General features: G+C 50.8%; 1 protein-coding gene across 10 annotated transcripts in view; it reads right to left on the minus strand.

The window, feature by feature from the left end:
- Nucleotides 1-535: 535 nt before the first annotated feature.
- The window catches only part of PPRC1 (peroxisome proliferator-activated receptor gamma, coactivator-related 1), a 27038-nt gene continuing 10206 nt past the window's right edge, over nt 536-17367 (minus strand). For 3 of the 10 annotated variants that reach the window (XM_010859449.1, XM_010859454.1, XM_010859455.1), the window contains exons 3-15: nt 10798-10986; nt 10163-10309; nt 9951-10043; nt 6924-9828; nt 6580-6633; nt 5702-5759; nt 4856-4926; nt 3162-3885; nt 2039-2188; nt 1864-1930; nt 1619-1740; nt 1226-1377; nt 537-933 (exon numbers count right to left, since the gene is read on the minus strand). In XM_010859449.1, coding sequence (XP_010857751.1) covers nt 830-933; nt 1226-1377; nt 1619-1740; nt 1864-1930; nt 2039-2188; nt 3162-3885; nt 4856-4926; nt 5702-5759; nt 6580-6633; nt 6924-9828; nt 9951-10043; nt 10163-10309; nt 10798-10986 — 4836 coding nt within the window. In that variant the 3' untranslated portion in view covers nt 537-829. Of the gene's footprint in view, nt 934-1225; nt 1378-1618; nt 1741-1863; nt 1931-2038; nt 2189-3161; nt 3886-4855; nt 4927-5701; nt 5760-6579; nt 6634-6923; nt 9829-9950; nt 10044-10162; nt 10310-10797; nt 10987-13703; nt 13864-14430; nt 15187-17367 lie in introns of those variants that run through there. The other 7 variants (XM_010859453.1, XM_010859456.1, XM_010859458.1 and 4 more) reach the window with 7 other exon arrangements.

A 17367-nucleotide genomic window follows, 5' to 3' on the forward strand; every position in this document is an offset into this window, starting at 1 on the left:
GTTCACTTTCTCAAAGGACACACTTATTTGCCATTCTCAAAATAGGCATTCCCCTGTCCTTGGTATAATTCCTCCTTGTCCCTCTTTCCCAAAGATCTATTCACCTGCATGCATTCTTTAAATATCTGAGCACCTGCTGAATGCCAAGCATTGTGCTCAAGCTATGGTACACACAAGCCTCAGTTTCAAAAACCTGTATTTACAACAGGTGTGAACTTCCTCTGGGTCCCTGATACTCAAATTCTTTGCCGGACCAATGGCACCACGCTCGTTGGAAATGCAGAACCTCAAGGCCCACCCCATAACTCAGAATCTGCATTTTAAAAAGATCTACAGATTTAGCTACCCTTTCAAAGTCTGAGAAGCACTGCCCTAGATGACTGATTTCACCTACTAGACTCCTGAAGAGCAGTTTCAAGTCCAGTAGGATTCAGCACCTAACCGAAGAGGGGTCCTAGGAATCAAATGGAAGTAGGAATGTCCCTGTTGGGTTCAGAGAGGAAAAGTGATTTCTCTGGCACCAGCACCATAGAAAAAAGCACAACAGCACTTGGCAGTTCTCTCTAGTTCATGTTTATTAGTCTGCACTGGGGGAACCCCTCAACCCCATCCATCTTACACAGGAATGCAAGTTAATGTGTTTCAAAGCCTATTATAAAAAACAAATACCACTTAAAATCTGATGTATTACATTTTTATTTCACTTTTTTCCATTTCTTTAGAAAACAGTCATCTCCTCGCTAGCAGCTCTCTCCCCTAGACTGGGGGAGGGGAATGGAGGAGGTTGGGCACCTCCAAAGAAAAGGGGATGGGGGAGAAGGGCCCAGGGTTACCTCCTGAGGTTCTTCTGGGCCTGTTTCAACAATGTGTCAAAGTCAAGAGAATCAAATTTGCTCTTTACAGGAGCAGGGTCAAAGTCTTCCCGGTTGGAGTCTACAAAGGTAGAGAGAGACAAACATCAAGGTCTCTTTGAGTACACCTCCCAACCACAGGGTCCTCAAATGGCCAGCTACCTCTCTTATCTATAATGGATGGAGCTAAAATCTCCTGAATTTTAAGTCAAAAGATAGGAAAGCCCCCATTTCTCCTCTCATCCTACCCTTTAAGCCCTTCATGTGTCACAGGAAGACAAGTCTGTCTTACTAAACCCCCTTCTCAAAAGGCTGGGGACTCTTCCAGGGAGGAGATGGAGTATACCAAAGGCTCAGGGCCTCCCTCCACTCACCAAGATCAGAATAGCTTCTCTTGCAGAACTGCCTGCGGCCCCCAAAGCAGAGATCAAAGGGCTGTTCATCAGCCTGCCTCAGCTTGTGGCCACTCTCGATGGCTGCAAATGCCTCCTCGGCATAGCGGTAAGTGACGAAGCCATAGTTGTCACTGGAAGGGAGGGTGAGACAGAGGCTGAGATGGCTATTTGGGCACATGCCATGGAGAAGAGACAGCTCCCCAGGGTACAGGGACTGGAGAGATTCTTCTCATTCCCCAAATGGCCAACCCTCTAACTGTAGAGATGAAGGTGTCCTACACTGCCCAGCACACCAGAGCAATCAGGAAAGACAAAGCACTGAGACAGATAATGGGACAGGAAGGACATCCTGACCTTAGGGCCCAACCTCACCCTTGGACACGGAAGTGGATGGTGCACTCCTCAATCTCCCCAAAAACAGAGAATCTCTGTTTCAGCTCTGACCGAGTCATGCGGCCAGGTATCTTCCCAATGAAGACCACTCTTCTTTCTTCCTATGTTGGGTCAAGGAAAATTAACACACCATGAGCCAAAGCCATAGCTGCAGATGGCTCTGTGAGCTCATGTCATGGCTCAGGGACAAGCCCTCTCCTCCTAGGACCTGTTCCTCTACTCACTATTGCACGCTCCTTCTGCAGAACTCTCTGCCTTTGGTAATGGTCGTGTGAACGATAAGAACTGTACCTGCCAAGAGAAAAAGATGCTGTCAGCCCCCTAGATATTAGACAGCTCAAGTCTCAACTCTTAGGCTCTTGCACCCCAAATGTACCAACTCCCTGAAAACATACTCACCGCCGCCTCCTGTCACTTCTCCGGCGAGGAGATGGAGAGCGGGACCGGCTTCGGGAACTAGATGATGAGGAGGAGGAAGATGAGGAGGAAGATGAGGAGGAGGAAGAGGAAGAGCATCTCCGGGAACGTCCAGAGGAACTGCAACTGGACCTAGAGAACAAAAGATCACACAGAAATGATGGGAGGAGTACAGGTATCATCCACTTACCTCACCTTGGCCCCAGCCCCGCCTCCCTGTCAGGAAGCTCAGGACCAAAGGCAGAGAAAAGCAGAGGAGGTGCAGAAGAAAAGCAAACTGAGAACCTTGTGAACTTTACATGTTCTAGAGTATCTGGGCATTGATCTTATTTATTGTCAATTATGCAATTAAAAAGAATATCTAACAAGTCAGAAAGAATAAAAACAATAGAGACTCAGAGATAAAGGGCTGGGCCCTAGGTATTACAACGAGCCGGGGGATCCGGGGTGTAAGGGAGAAGTGGGAGGGCGGGCAGGCCCATGTCTCTGGAATCCTGCTCGCCTCATGTCTCACAGGAGTACTATGATTATGGCATAAGGGGAGGTGACTGTGCTAGATCTGTAGTAGATGACATACCTGAAGATAAGCTTCACCATCAAAAACCAAGAATTCTTCACTGATGAAGTGCAAAAATTTGGGTCTATTATAGAGAAAAAGGTACTCCCAAAAATATGAGGCCACAATGACACCCAAAGGACACCAGACTCTTTCCTCAACAGATGATTAAAGGAAGGATTATTTGCCATTAACAACCCACTAGCCCACCATCCCACATCTACCGGAAAAATACAAGAAATAAGGACTGATACAGTGCAAAGGAATCAACATGGTCAAGACCAAACCCTAACGGTTTCTCCCAAGGCAGGTCTCTAGGAAGCAGGAGATCTCAGAGATATCCCAATCTCTAACAGGGGACAGAAGCTATCTTTTCACAGCTTGCCTCCTTCAAATCCAGGAAAAGGGAAGAAGACAAAAGCCAAAGACAGAAATAGAAAAGCCTTAGTGCCTGAAAGTTCATCAAACTCAATGTGCAAAAGCTTTCAGAGTAAGCCAGAGGAGAGAACTTCCAAAGTGGAGAGAACCTAACAGGCCATCAGAGCTCACCTTCGCCACCTCTTGTGTGGGGGGGAGAGGGACCGGGACCGGGATCGGGATGAGGAAGACGACGATGAGGATGAGGAGGAAGATGCTTCGCTGGTCCGGGTGGACCCAGAGCTCACAGAACGGCTGCTGCGGCCACGGCGGCCTTGCCAGCCCCGGCTTGGGGGGGTGGCTGACCTGCAGGCTTTTCGATAACAGCGCACTGACTGCTGCTTGGCTGAGGGATCAGGGAGAGTCCTAGTGTTCGTGTCATTCCGGCAGGGTGAGGCCTCAGGGGATAGCAAGGCAGACGGGGCAAGGCAAAGAGTTTGGGGATCTGCCTGCTCTTTGCTAGTCCTGTGATCAAGTGGCTTCTGGGAGGCAGCTGTGCCTGGAGGCACAGAGGTGACTGAGCCCAGGGACAAGACAGGCTTGATGGTGATATCCTGATGGCGTTTGACGTTCCATCGGGAGCCCACCTCTGGAATGACTAGGGCAGGCGTCTTTTTTGGGGGGGTCCTGCTCCGAACACAATAGTCATGGTCCCCAGAGCCCACATGGACTGGACTAGGGCCACGGACCCCTTCGTGGAGGCGGGCTGCAGCTGGATGTTTGGCCTCTGTAACTCCTTCAGGCTTCAGGGTTCCCTCCTGGGCGGTGGACTTAGGAGATTTGGCTTTGGCCAGCAGAGAGACAGCAGCCAGGGGCTTCCATAACTGATGGGGAGGGGTAGCTGGAGGGGTGAGCCCTGTGAGGGGAGGGAGGATGGAGATAGCAGGATGAGATCCGATTCTACACTTCTTAACACTGTGTATACAGGCTCCAGAGACTCCCACTTCATTTCACAAAGTGTACTAACACTGATCAGCAGCCCAACTTCTCCCACTGTTACAACTGCTCCGTCCCATGAGCTCCCCATCTTGGAGACCAGCAACAGAAACCCAACTAGCTAGAGTCCTCCTGAACCTCTCATTGCCCAAACCCAGCTGGTGGCCAGGTCCTGTCTGTTCTACCTCTTCCTTCTTAGACTCACCCCCTGACCATGGCACTGACTGACTTCCTGGCTGCATTTTCCCTGAACTCATGTAATCATCTAATAATCTCCTACCTCGAGCAACACACCTGTCCACCTGTCTTCTACATTCCCGCTGGAGGAAGCACTCTAAAACCAAACTGGTAAGGCTTTTTCAATTGCTTCTTCAACGTACAATATCTAGTCCAACCAGCTTAACATGGCCAAGTTCCCATAACTTGGCCTCCTACTTAACACCCCAGCTTTCTCTCTTCTGAGCTCTGCCCACCACCCTGATCAGCCACTACACTCCAGCCAAAACGAACCACTCACCATTTCCCAAAACATACCAATACCAGGCTGGCTCTGTTTCTTCAGTTCACTCAAGCTGTTCCAACAACCTCAAATGCCCCTGGTGTCAGGGATTTTCTCAAGCCTCCAATTTGAGGATTACCTTCTGTATAACCCTGTTCTGACAGTCCCTCTTCAGACCCCACTGTAAACCAAATGGGTTTCTTTGACACACAACCTCTGATACTCGACATGCTCATCTGTTTACACATCTGCCCCCTGGACTGTGAGAACCTCGAGGACGACGATCAGATTTCCGTATCCCCAACATCTACACACACTTACTGCAGAGCGGGCTCTACAAACATTTGCTGCTTAAACTAATCAAAGGCAGAGTTCCCCACCCTGAACCCACCTGCCACGTTGGCCAGTTCTGGGGCTTGTAACCGGTCTAGGGGCCTCTTCTCCTGGGGAGTGTCAACGCTGCTGGCGGGGGGAAAAGGGAAAGCCTGGTTCATTGCCTCCTCAACATCTGCTTTCCTCATGAAGCAACAGGAAAGGGGGACGTGCAGAGAGGAATGGGGGCACAAACTGTCCCAATCATTCTCCTCCAGCACAAAAAGGGTCTTAGTGACTGAACTTTATGTAAGTTGGGTCTCAGCTCTGTCCAATTTCTGGAGGCAGGCTGACTATGACCTTGATACCCCCCACCTCCTCCAAGCCAGGAGCCTCTTGTGCCCAGCTCAAACCAACCCAAAATCAATGTGGAGGAAAATATGCTTGGCAGAAGAGGACGGGGTATCATGAACATGGGGGAAAAAAAAAAAAAAGGCCTCTTGGTACTGGAAGATTGGGGAACAAGGAGGTCCAGGACACCTGTGTCCTCCAAGGAGTCAGGGAGCCCTAGCCATGAACATCCTCCCCCATTTTTTCTTATAACATCAGCAGTGTTTTGAGCAACCTTAAAGCCTGTTAAATAAAGGAAAGAAACCCCCAAAAACACAACTCGCCAGAACATAAAAGGCATCACCATTTGAAACCCCAGACTGGAATCAGCCAGAGAATGGTTCATATATATCCTCCGACGTATCACCCAAGACAATGCTCAGTAGTGATGGGCTGAGCTGAGGGTGTGAAACAGGGAAAGACTTTAGAGCTGACTAAATGTCCCTTAACAGAGGCATCCAGTTGACAGTCCTGGAGCGCCGGCCGGCTGCTGACCAACAGCTGTAGGGTAACTCACTCATGTCCCCATACTTACCCTGAGTTTCCTACAGCCAGGCTGTCAGCAGGAGCCGGGGGAGGGCACTCCTTTTTGGCTGCAAAGAAACCATACTAGTTAAAAGCCCAACCAGATGTTCCATACTGAAGAGGCACAGAAACGCTGGCTTTAAGACGCAAAGGAGGAAAATCCATTTTGCCTACATACTCCATTGGGGTCTCCCCAAAGAAATCCATTCTCCTCCAGTGGGTACCCAAAAACTATTTTTAATTATGTCTCTTCTGCTTAAAAACAAGCACACACTCCACCGAATCTGAGACGGAGTCCCAACTCCTAAGTCTAGCATTCCAGATTCTATATAATCCACCTTATTAACTTGCTAGTCTTATAAGCTACTCTTGATCTACACTTGTACTTTGCCTTGTTCTACAGATACCTATTGTCAATTCAGGAGTCATTTCTGCAGATTCCTCTCCCCAGTCAGATCATAAGCTCCTTGAGAACACGACATAGCATCATCCTCTGCAGCACCTAGATCCACACTTGTACTGAGAAGCTGAACTAGCCACTGCCTTTCAAATACACCATATGTGACCTTTCCTGCACCTCTGCCTTTATTCACCACATGCAGGCTCTCTGAATTCCTGTCTTCCAAGGCTCAGCTGGAGAACTAATTCCCTCTAGAAAAATGTCCCCAATTTACTTGGATCTCCCCATCCATCCACTCTTTATAGTTCTTGTCATGCTGTACCCTCTCCCTGGCTTGGACTGCCATCAATGGGATTGTCTTCCCATTCCAATTAGGGGGCCACTCTAGTGGCAGAGACTCCCCTTCTCCCTCCTCCCAGTTTAAGCAACTACAGGGCTGGGCCCAAAAGAAACATCAACAAAAAGGGTTACAAAAAGGGTTTCCTCACCTTCTGATTTCTCAAATTGCTCCAGCAGACTGGACAGGTCCGACGCCTCAATTCCTGTGGAAGCACACAACACAGGATTGGAAACCTACCCCTATCCACTGAGCACACAGGTCCCAAAACTTCCAAAACACCTCGCTTCTCTCCTTATGCACCCCCTGTCCATTGTGATAAATAAACCAGGGGAGCCACACTCCCAGAGAAAGAGAATCAAACCAACCAGACTTTTCTCTCTCAAGAATTCTAACAAAGGCCAGCCCCATCAAGGCTTATCCTGTTTTATGGAAGACACTCCTCACACAATTCCCACGCCATTCTTCACACCAACTGAACTGTGTGGCACTCACCAATCTCACTGATGAAAGCCTGCACCACGGCCTCAGGACCCTGGGTACGTGGGGTAGGTAGAAAGGACAGTTTCCTTAGACGGGCTGGGTGGACAACAGGCAGTTTGGTGGTAATGCTCTGCCTTGGTGCCGGTGTGGGAACAGCCTTGGCAACAGGAGAGGGTGGTTTCTCCTTGGGCCTAGTCTCCTGCAGCTCAGGCTTTAGCCTCTCTGATGCAGGCTCCTCAACAGCCACATTCTCAGCAGACACACACGGTGGAGCCTTGATCCGTGGGCTGTGCACCGGGGAGGATGCCCTGTGCTTCAGATGGGGAGATGCAGGCACTGGCTTGACCTCCACCTTGGTGGGCTCTGTCTGTGGAGCTCCCTGGCCAGCTGCCCCAAGACTGAGGGGAGGAGCCATCGGCACAGCTGGCACACTTTCAGGAGAGCCAGCTGGGATGCCACCAGGCTCCACCTTGGGTGGGGGGACAGCTCTTCCAACTGAGGTTAGAGGCAATGGAGGTGGAGGAACAGCAGGCCAGAATGGAGGGTGTTGCAGCCCTGGGCCCCATCCCAAGGGCCCGTAGGTACAGTTGGAATTATAAGGTGGGACTGGGGCAGGAGGAGGTACCCAAGGCACATTGCAAGTGGGGGGCACAGCAAAGGCACCTGGAGTACCAGACACTAGGGGCACCGTTGGTGGGGGGGGCAGGCAAGGATAGCCAGAAGGGGACACGGGAGGATAACAAGGCCAGGGTGGCACAGAGGCATAGTGAGTATAGGGATCAGGTGGCACTGGCCCCAGAGACATCGGAACACTAGGAGGCTGCAGGGGTGGTGGGGGCAGATTGGGCACAGCTTGCCCATTTGTGGGAAGGGGCAGCGCAGGAGTCATGCCCAGCCCACCCGTGGGAAAAGGCAGAGCAGTGGGCATTTTGGGGGGCATGGGCTGCACAGCAGGAGGTAGCGGTCGTGCTGGCAGCAGTTTCTCTTGGGATGGCACCTGCTCAGTAGGAGCTGAGGCCATAGGTTTGGTCGCAGGTGGCTCAGGACTAGGGGAGGCAGGGCTGGGGCCCACAGACCCAAAGCAAGCCTCAGGAGCCGCCTCAGGACTTCTCTGTGGAGCTGTCTTCTTGGCTGGGGCTAGAGGGATGACAAGACAAGGGATGTCTGCCAGCCCTGTGGGAGTTTCTGGGAGGCTGGGCCACTTCCCAGCTGGAGGCTGAGGGGTCCTCTCTTCGGCCTCTGGCTGGCGCTGCTGCCTTCGTCGCCGGTACTCAGACAGGCTAAGAGGCCGAGGCCTGACTTCCTGGGTTGTGGTACTGGTACCAGTTTCTCCCTTCAGAGGACCTACAACCTCCCTGACTTCAGGACTGTTGGCCTTTGGGGGCTCTGAAGACTCTGATTCCAGGAGGAGCTGGGCACCTGGATTCCTCTGGGCTGATGATACTGCACCACGTCTGGGATCAGTTGGCCTAGACTTAACTAGTACAGGGTCAACTGGAGACAGGTCATTGGGAACAGAGTCAACCTGTACTGACTTGACCAGGACAGCGTCAACTGGAGACAAGTTGTCTGAGATGGGAACAACCACTGTAGGGTCAGCTGCTGCTGAGTCAGCCAGGACTGGATCAGCTGGGAGGGGTTCAACCAGCTCTGAGTTCGCTGAAGCAATGTTAGTCAGCACAGGGTCAACAGGTTCAGTGTCAGTCGCAGTGGGACCAGGGTCAACTACAGTGGAATCAGCTTCAAGAGAGTCAAGTGGCATGGGGTCAGCTTGAGCAGAGTCAACCAGTGAGAGATGCGTTGAAACAGGGTTGGCTTGGATAGGGTCAACCAGGCTGGGGCAGAGGTCTACAGGATCTTCTTTAGCAGGACTAGCTTGCTCAGTACTGCTCTCCAAGTTCGCAGAGCTGGGTTTCTCCAAGGCAGCTGCCCAGGCCCGAGCCCAAGCCCGGGGCTTCCCTCTACCATGGGGAGGCCCAACCTCTCTTTGAAGGTCCTCTTGAGGCAGGCTGCCTCCCTGAGAGGTCACCTCTGGAACAGCTGTAGACTGCCCACGAGAGGCCGACCTCAGCCTCCTGGTGTAGCCCTCTGCACAGGCAGCTGGCTGCTCCTTGCTCTTCTTCCTCCTGCCCTTTCGAGCCCTCTGGGAACTTAGCGTGGCGTTGGCTGGTGGGTTCTGAGGCCCCTTGGGCGCCACTGGCTCCATGACCTCCCTGGGCTCCAACATGGAGGCTGCCTCCAACTTTTCCTTTGAGTCCAGTGACAAGCCCTCATCCTCAGGGCAGAGGGTTTCCTTGGGAACAGCAACCTCTGTCTCCACCTCTAGTGATGGCATGAGCAGCTGCAAGGCTGGACTGACCTCTAGTGTGTCATCCAGGAGCACAGGCTGGGGGCCAGCAGGGATCTGTCGCACCACAACTGGGATCTCCAGGTCATTGCCAGCTGTGGCCGCCTGACCCACAATCTCCAGCACCACACAATCCTCAGGCAGTGTCAAGTCATCTGGCTGCTCCTGAAGCTCATCCTCGAGCGCCGTCAGGTGGGTGAGGTTGGGTAGGCAGTACGGGTGCATGGCCCGCACCAGCTCACTCAAGGAGGAGATGCTCTCGTCTCCAGCTGCCTGTACTGCCATCTCTGCTGCTGCTGCTGTTTTCTCTTCCTCCTCAGGACAGGCTAGGTGCATGGGGAAGTCCGGGATGCTGCTCACAGAGTTGTTAAGCTCCCCAGCAAGCATCTCACTGCTGAAGCCAGCCAGTTCCTCCTCTTCCTCCCCATCACTACGCTGCTGGGGAGGAGGGGACTGGCCCCAGCGGGTTCTTGACCTTGGGGGTCTCCAACTAGGAAGCTTAGGGGAGGAGGTCTCCAAGAAGGAAGGTGGAGAGAAGTCCCAAGGGGGATCTGCGAGCGCCATCTCAACCTACAGGATAGAAAACAAGACATAGACGTTTTCTCCAGGAATATATTTTTCAGGCCTGTCCCCACATATTCCTCCCCCCCGGCAGTCTATGAGGCTCCCTAGGGCAGGCTTGCCCCACTTACTCTACTACTGCCTGTGCTGGGCCCCAGTGGGTCAGTTGGGGTGATGAGGTCACGTTCTGGGGGTGTCCGAGAGAGGCTGAGCAACCTGTGCAGCTAAAAGGGAGAAAAAGACCTGAGATGAGTCTGTGTTTCAGAACTTGATGAGTAGGCCCACGGATGCGGTTCTAACCTTTGCACCAACCACACACCTCTTCCCCGTGTCCCACACTTACAGAGGAGCCCTCCCGAGGTGACACGAGCAGCTCCGAGTCAGGAATGCTGTCAAATGGAGATAGGTTCTCAGAATCTGCATTGTCCAAGATCTCCGTCAGAGCTGTGAGCAGTGACACTTCATTCTGGTCCTCCAGAGATAATCTGCTCTGTTCAGGAAAGACAATAGGAAGGTACCACCACCATCCTAACCAAGCCACTGAGAAAGACTAGATGCCAGAAGAATCCCTCTCCTGGGCTCAATTCAGCTAAATTTGCCAGAAAGAGACACGAGTACCAGGGAGCATGGGTTCCAATCTCATTTACTACCATCCACCACTTCTCTAGTATCAAGAGACCTGTCAAAATTGAGTCTTGAGTTTGTTTCATACTCTCTCCACCCTCAGTTAAGATGTGGGATGTTCAGTAGACAGCCCTTGACTAAGCTGGAACTGGACTCAAGACAAAGATTAGAACCCTCTGGACATTTAAGTCAGGGGCCCAGGCAGGGAGAAAGGCTGTGGACTATATCAAGCCTTCCATGGCATACTTTTACCTGGGACACAGCCCATGTCTCACCTAGAAATAAAAACACACTTCAAGGACTCAGGTTGAGTATCCAGGAATCAAGATTCTGGAAGTCATAGCCCCAGCTCACCTCTCCAAGGCTACCAAAATCTTCAATGAGGGAGATGAGAGAGGCATCCATATAGCTGTGCATGGTCCCCAGCAGCGCCCCATCCTGCAGTATCAGCTCCTCCATCTCCAGGTCCTTGTCCCTCAAACAGGGGCCCAGCCGAGACAGACTGACAAAGCCAGAATCATCGCCCTCCTCCTGCAGCAATGCCTGGGGCAAAAAAGGATAAGGTTAGAAAGGCCCCCTGGGCAGCTATTGACACACTCTGTAAACCAGGTGCCCAGCCCTCCACCAGTGGCCTCGGACTCAGCAGGAGCCCCACTACAGCCACGCCTCTGGACTTGCTGGGCAAAAAAAAGTTAGACTCCATCTAGAAATACTTGGAGCCCGCGAAATTGATAAATCGGGGAGTAAAAACCTCAAAAATACCAAGATTGTGCCGAAGAGTCATCTGCCAGCAATGATGAAGACAGATATTCTGAGGAACACACCGAAGGACAGGAGGTCAGCAAGCCAGCGATTCCAGCGACAACCAGCTTACCTCCCTCAAATCCCACTTACGCCTCTGTTCTCTGCTTAGCTCAAATCCTAATCTCAACCACCATGAGTGATAGTCACATTTATTTCCAATTTCTGCGCTGAAGGCACTATAGTGTGTCACCCAACCTCTCAAAGGTAGTTGCAAGGGAAAAGTCTCTTCCCTGCCCAGTCAGAGCAAAAGAAGAGAAAGCTTGATTCTGTGGACAGGCAAGCCCCACCCCATCTCTTCCCTGAGAAGGAGCAACATCTTCAGCCTCGTCAGGCAGGGAGCCGCCAGCCCAGGCCTGTCAAAGAGTGTGGGTGTGGGCAGGGCTAGAAGTGCCTGGAAGGGCTGGGGAGGCCAGGGGTAGAGTTATCTCCCCTAAAAGAAACTATAGATGATGCAAAGGCCGGAGAAGAGGAACAAAAGTGGACGAGCCAGTCTCCCCTCTCCTCTGGCAGCAAAGGGAAACTCGGTACCTCTTCCAAAAGAAAAAAAGCAACAGGTGTGATGCACCCTCCCTACCTTCCCAATCAAGCCAGAGTTACAATTCCCAATGAGAGGGGAGGATACCTAGGGACACTTAGGAGGCCAGGCCTCCCAAAGATGAAGAGAAAGGTGGCAGGTTTTAGGCACTCACTCCTCCCAGGCCTTCACAATCCTATAATTACAAATAGCACCTGAATAGCACCTGCCTCAGCAAACACTTCTAGGTGAGCAAAAAGGCTGCACCTCAACTTGCCTTGCCACCTACCTGACCCAGCCATTAAGCTGGAATCCCAAGATGATGCCCCAGCTTTACAAACCACTCGTCACCACTTCCATCTGACAGGTACTGGAAACCCAGTCAGAGAACACCCTCTTCATCTGACCTCACCCATCCCTCCCCCCAACCCCCAAACAGCACAGCTCCCAGGGTACCAAGGATCATGGAGGGGCTAAGCCCAGGCTAAGAGTGTTAGCCACCAGCATCTCTTAACTTTAATAACCACCCCCAACTGGTTTTCCCACAGCCAGACTGTCCCTGCAGGGTTCAAAATCAGCTACAAACTTGAAAATACACATTTGATCCTTGAGACCCTCCCTAGTCCTGTCCAAGGGTATTTTCCTGCTCTCAGCATTAGGTTTAAGTCCTTCAGTGGATTACAGTGGTCCTGGTATCACCCACCAGACTCCTCCAGGGTGTCTTCTCTCACCACTCTCTCTGGCCACACCAGACATACAGGTTTCTCCAATAAGCCATGTTCTCTCCCACCTCAAGGCCTTCACCCACTATTCCCTGGGAGGAAAGCTCCTCCTTCCCCCTCCCCCATAGTCTCACTTTAAAATGTCTGTTCCCAGACCCTGCAAGGTAAATTACTACTGCTGATTATATAATATAATGCACTTTCCTTTTGTCTCCCTCATCATCATTTATTGTCTAACGTGATAAAGACATAGGATCCTGGAGGACAGGGGCCATGTGTGATTTACCACAATATCCCATGTTTGAATATAATGGAATCTCAATACCTGGCTAACTGGACTAGCTTCCACATATTCATCTTTGTGTGTATTTGTGGTGAACAATCTCTCCATGAGACTTTCTCCAATTCCAAATAACCACCTAACTTGGATTACAGTTGGATCATAGATCCTTCCTGCCTCTCCCCCAAAGGGGTGGGGTGGGCAGCACCAGCCCCACAGCATGTGGCCTCTGAGAAAATAAGAGAAGAGGGGGTGGGCAGCTTCCAAGTTAGCCCCAGAAGCCATCTTCCCCCTCCAAGGCCTGAATTGCTCTGCTAGAACTGATATTACCCGGCAGCCTGCAGCCCAACTCCCACCTAGAAACCGAAAAAAAAAAAAAGGCTTTCAAGGACTCAGCTTAATTGCTTGAGAAAGATAACAGTTCAAACTAAGTCTTGCCCACCTCCACTCTGGGTGGGAACTTTTAAGAAGCCCTGTTGAAGAGTAGGACGATAAAGAACTGAAGACCAAGAAAAAAAGATTATGACAGAATTCCCCCCCCACTCAATAAACGTTCAACCAGTGTTGAATAGTTCTCAAATCGCCTCCAACTTTTGTCATCCCCAGAAAAAATTCCAGAAAAGCTTAAACACAAACCATCTCAATTTATATATCAATTCACAGAACAGGCCTTAGCTGCCTTCTCCAGAGATGTTGGAGGAAAAGCGAGGAAGTGAGGATTCCCTTTCTTTACCTAAGCCTGCCACATGCAAATGTTGATACCTCCCATACCCCTTGAATTAGGAGGCAGGACTACAAGCAAACAAAACGCCAGCGCCTGTGACTCACAAGCCACCCTAAGCAGGTCGGACAGAGGCCGCCACTAGCTCACTCCACAGCCCTTCAACCTCAGCCCTCTTCCCTTTCCAACACACTCCGCCATCAGCAGGACTACACGCACATCTGGAAAGTCCTTCACCATCCGTCGTAGAGAGGCGAAGCGGGCCAAAGCAAAAGGAAAAAACTCCTTCAAGGTTCTGAGCAAAGTTGATTCCAGCAGTCCCAACCTTCCTTCCCAGTCAGGGGCCCCCAGCGCCGATCGGAGATGGCGGGCCCGGCTGAGACACACCCAGTTCCCGGCAGTGCGGCTCCAGCGCCGAAACCAGGTGCCGGGTAGCCTGGAGCGGGAGCCACGTGGACATCCCCTCCCCGCCCCCACGTGGACCCGCGGCCCCCCCGCCCCCGGCCCAACCCACGTGGGTGCCGGGGCCGCCTAGAGGGGGAGGGGAAGCAGACAAGTTCTCCCGGGAAAATCACTCCCCCCACCCCACGTGGCTCCGAAAAGGCACTGCGGCGCGGTGCTAGAGGCACCCGCGACTCAGCATCCTTAGAGGAAGGTCTTACTCTATTACTCTTAAGTCTGAATGGTTCATCACCCCCATACACATGCGCCAGGTTTCCGACACCCGGCTCTGCCCCTCCAGCGTTCCGGAGCAATGGCCATAAGGATCCTGCTTCTGCCAGCACATCCCCCAGCAAACGACCGAGACCCACTCGGTCCAACCAGTCTCGCGCAGCCACCCGGCATCGACTCCCGAACGCTTCTTCCCTTTCCTGTGGCGTCCACGTGTCACCGCCCGGCACACGCCGCTTTGCAGCCAGCCACGGGCCGCCCGCTAGTCTCTCACCTGCTCCCCGCCACTCACACCGCCCACGGTGCCATATGGTGCTTGGCTCCGACTCCCCCAGCCGCTGCTGCGCACTCCACCACCAGGGTCGGGGCCAGGGCCCCCACTCGCAGGCGGCGCGACTCCGTCTCTCCGTCCCCGGCGCGCCGCCATCTTGGCCCCTGAACACCCAGCGCAGCTCTAATCGCCGGCGCCGCCTCGCCCAGCCGATTGTGGGAAGGGAACTACAACTCCCGAGAGACCATGCAAGACTACGGATCCCAGAAGACTGAGCGGTGATATCGATTTGCACCCGGGAAGACGGCACTGGCCTCGCGAGGGAGCCTGGGAGTAGTAGTCGCATTCAGCAGAGACTGAGGGGCACGTGGTACAGGCATTCGGTAATGCACGATTTTGTGTTGCGCTTGAGGACCTAGTTTCGGAGCGCGAAGGAGATATTTACCTTTTGCTCATCTTTTTATTTTCTTAATCTGCCCAACTGTCGGAGCGCCCTCTTTGTCTGACGTTTTACCTGCTGCTCGTTCCTTTTGCCTTAGTCCAAGTAGGCCTGTGTTTTGAAACAGCACCCCCTCGTGGGCACGCGCACTTCAAGAGCTAAATCTCACCTGCTACACTGCAGCAGGGTAATTTGTTTAATTTTGTTCAGTTGCCCAGACTTGTCCGACTCTTTGCGACCCCATGGACTGCAGCACGCCAGGCACAAATTTAATCTTAAAACACCACATTATCGGCGTCGGCTCTGAGCTACTCTCAGAGCCCCACGCTGGCACCTCATTGCCAAATTTAGTGCCTGCTATTGCAGATCATCTTGTTATCCTCCAAAGACAACAAGCATTCTCCTGCTTTTGTTTTTCTCTGTGGAAAACTTGAGCGTCAAAACATCTTTGATGCTCTGTTTTATCTTGGAAAGCCTTTTTGGTCATCCCAGCCAAACTCGAGCCCTCCCTGAATTTCTACAGTCCAAAACTATCTCTATTATTTACTCATTTGGCATTTAGAATCTCCTTCATATTGTTTTCCTATTTTTAAGTTTTGTATTACAGAAGTTTAAAATTCATTTCAAAGAGTACAAAACTGTTGAAGTAAGATACTTGGCCTCCAAATTACAACCCCCAGATTTAAACCTTGTCACCTTTGGGATATATTCAGCCACACTTTCTGTGATTATAAAAATGTATAGGTCCTAGTGAAGAAGCATTCAAGCATTACTTTCTGTCCTAGTCCCAGAGTTTGTAAAGGTGAGCCCACTGGGGCCGGCTGGAGACGAGAAAAGTTTGTTCCAGAAGGAACTGAGGAATCATAAGGACTTCTAAACATGGGAAAGGGGGCAATAAATTATTTGTTAAAAATCAGTTGTATGTTATTTTTCAGGCCTGAAGAAAAAGCCTGTATAATGAAATCTAACTCTTGGAGAACACCAAAAAGGAATTTTCAAGTTATTTTTTATACAACCTAGCTGTTCTAATTAGCATATAATCATTTCAGCCTCTCTAAATAAAAGAGGTTTGTTCTAGTTTGGTTTGGTTTTGGCCATGCTAAGTGGCTTGGGGGATATTAGTTCTCCAATCAGGGACTGAACCTGGGCCCTCCCACAGTGAGAACTTAGAGTCCTAATCACTGGAATCACCTGACCACCAGGAAACTCCCCTAAGGGTTTTCCCTAAAAATAAGTGTTAGGGATAATATATTAGTCCATAGTTTGTTCCAGAAGGAACTGAGGGAACATAAGGACTTCTAAACATGGGAAACAGAGGAATAAATTATTTTCAAAAATCAGTTGTATTTTTTTCCAATTTTTAATCAATTCATTAACCAATATTTACTGAGATCTGAGTACCAGCTCCATTAAATGAATATATCATTATTTAAATGAATATTTGGGCTTCCCTTGTGGCTCAGCTGGTAAAGAATCCACCTGCAAATGAATATATAATTTAATATAATTATCATTATTTAAATTTTATTTGTGATTCCTAGTTTTTCACTATTACAAATTAAGTTACAGTGAATATTCTTATACATATATCTTTCCTTGTTTTTTGCCATGGTATCTTAGTTCCCTGACCAGGGATGGAACCCAGCCTAGCAGTAAAGCTGCAAGTCCTAACCACTGGACTGCTGGGGAATTCTTCCCTCACCTTTTTTATTTTTGCATATTTGTACACTCTTTCTATGAAATAGTTTCCTTTAAAGAAGTTTGCTAAGTTAAAGGCTATATATGTGAAAGTTTTAGTCGCTTCGTGGTGTCTGACTCTTTGTGATCCCATAGACTATAGCCTGCCAGGCTCCTCTGTCCATGGAATTCTTCAGGCAAGAAAACTGGAGTGGGTAGCCATTCCCTTCTACAGGGGATCTTCCCAACCCAGGGATGGAACCCAGGTCTCCTGCATTGGAGGCAGATTCTTTACCGTCTGCGCCATCAGGGAAGCCCCATATATATGTATATACATTTAAAATGTCAGTTCATTTCAGTTCAGTCACTCAATCATGTCCGACTCTTTTTGACCCCATGAATTGCAGCACGCCAGGCCTCCCTGTCTATCACCAACTCCCAGAGTTCACTCAAACTCACGTCCATCAAGTTGGTGATGCCATCCAGCCATCTCATCCTCTGCCGTCCCCTTCTCCTCCCACCCCAAATCCCTCCCAGCATCAGGGTCTTTTCCAATGAGTCAACTCTTCTCATGAGGTGGCCAAAGTATTGGAGTTTCAGCTTCAGCATCATTCCTTCCAAAGAAATCCCAGGGCTGATCTCCTTGCAGTCCAAGGGACTCTCAAGAGTCTTCTCCAACACCATAGTTCAAAAGCATCAATTCTTTGGCGCTCAGCTTTCTTCACAGTCCAACTCTCACATCCATACATGACCACTGGAAAAACCATAGCCTTGACTAGACGGACCTTTGTTGGCAAAGTAATATCTCTGCTTTTCAACATACT

The sequence above is a fragment of the Bison bison genome, unplaced genomic scaffold (genome assembly GCF_000754665.1).
Source record: "Bison bison bison isolate TAMUID 2011002044 unplaced genomic scaffold, Bison_UMD1.0 scf7180017864456, whole genome shotgun sequence".
Lineage (NCBI taxonomy): Eukaryota > Metazoa > Chordata > Mammalia > Artiodactyla > Bovidae > Bison > Bison bison.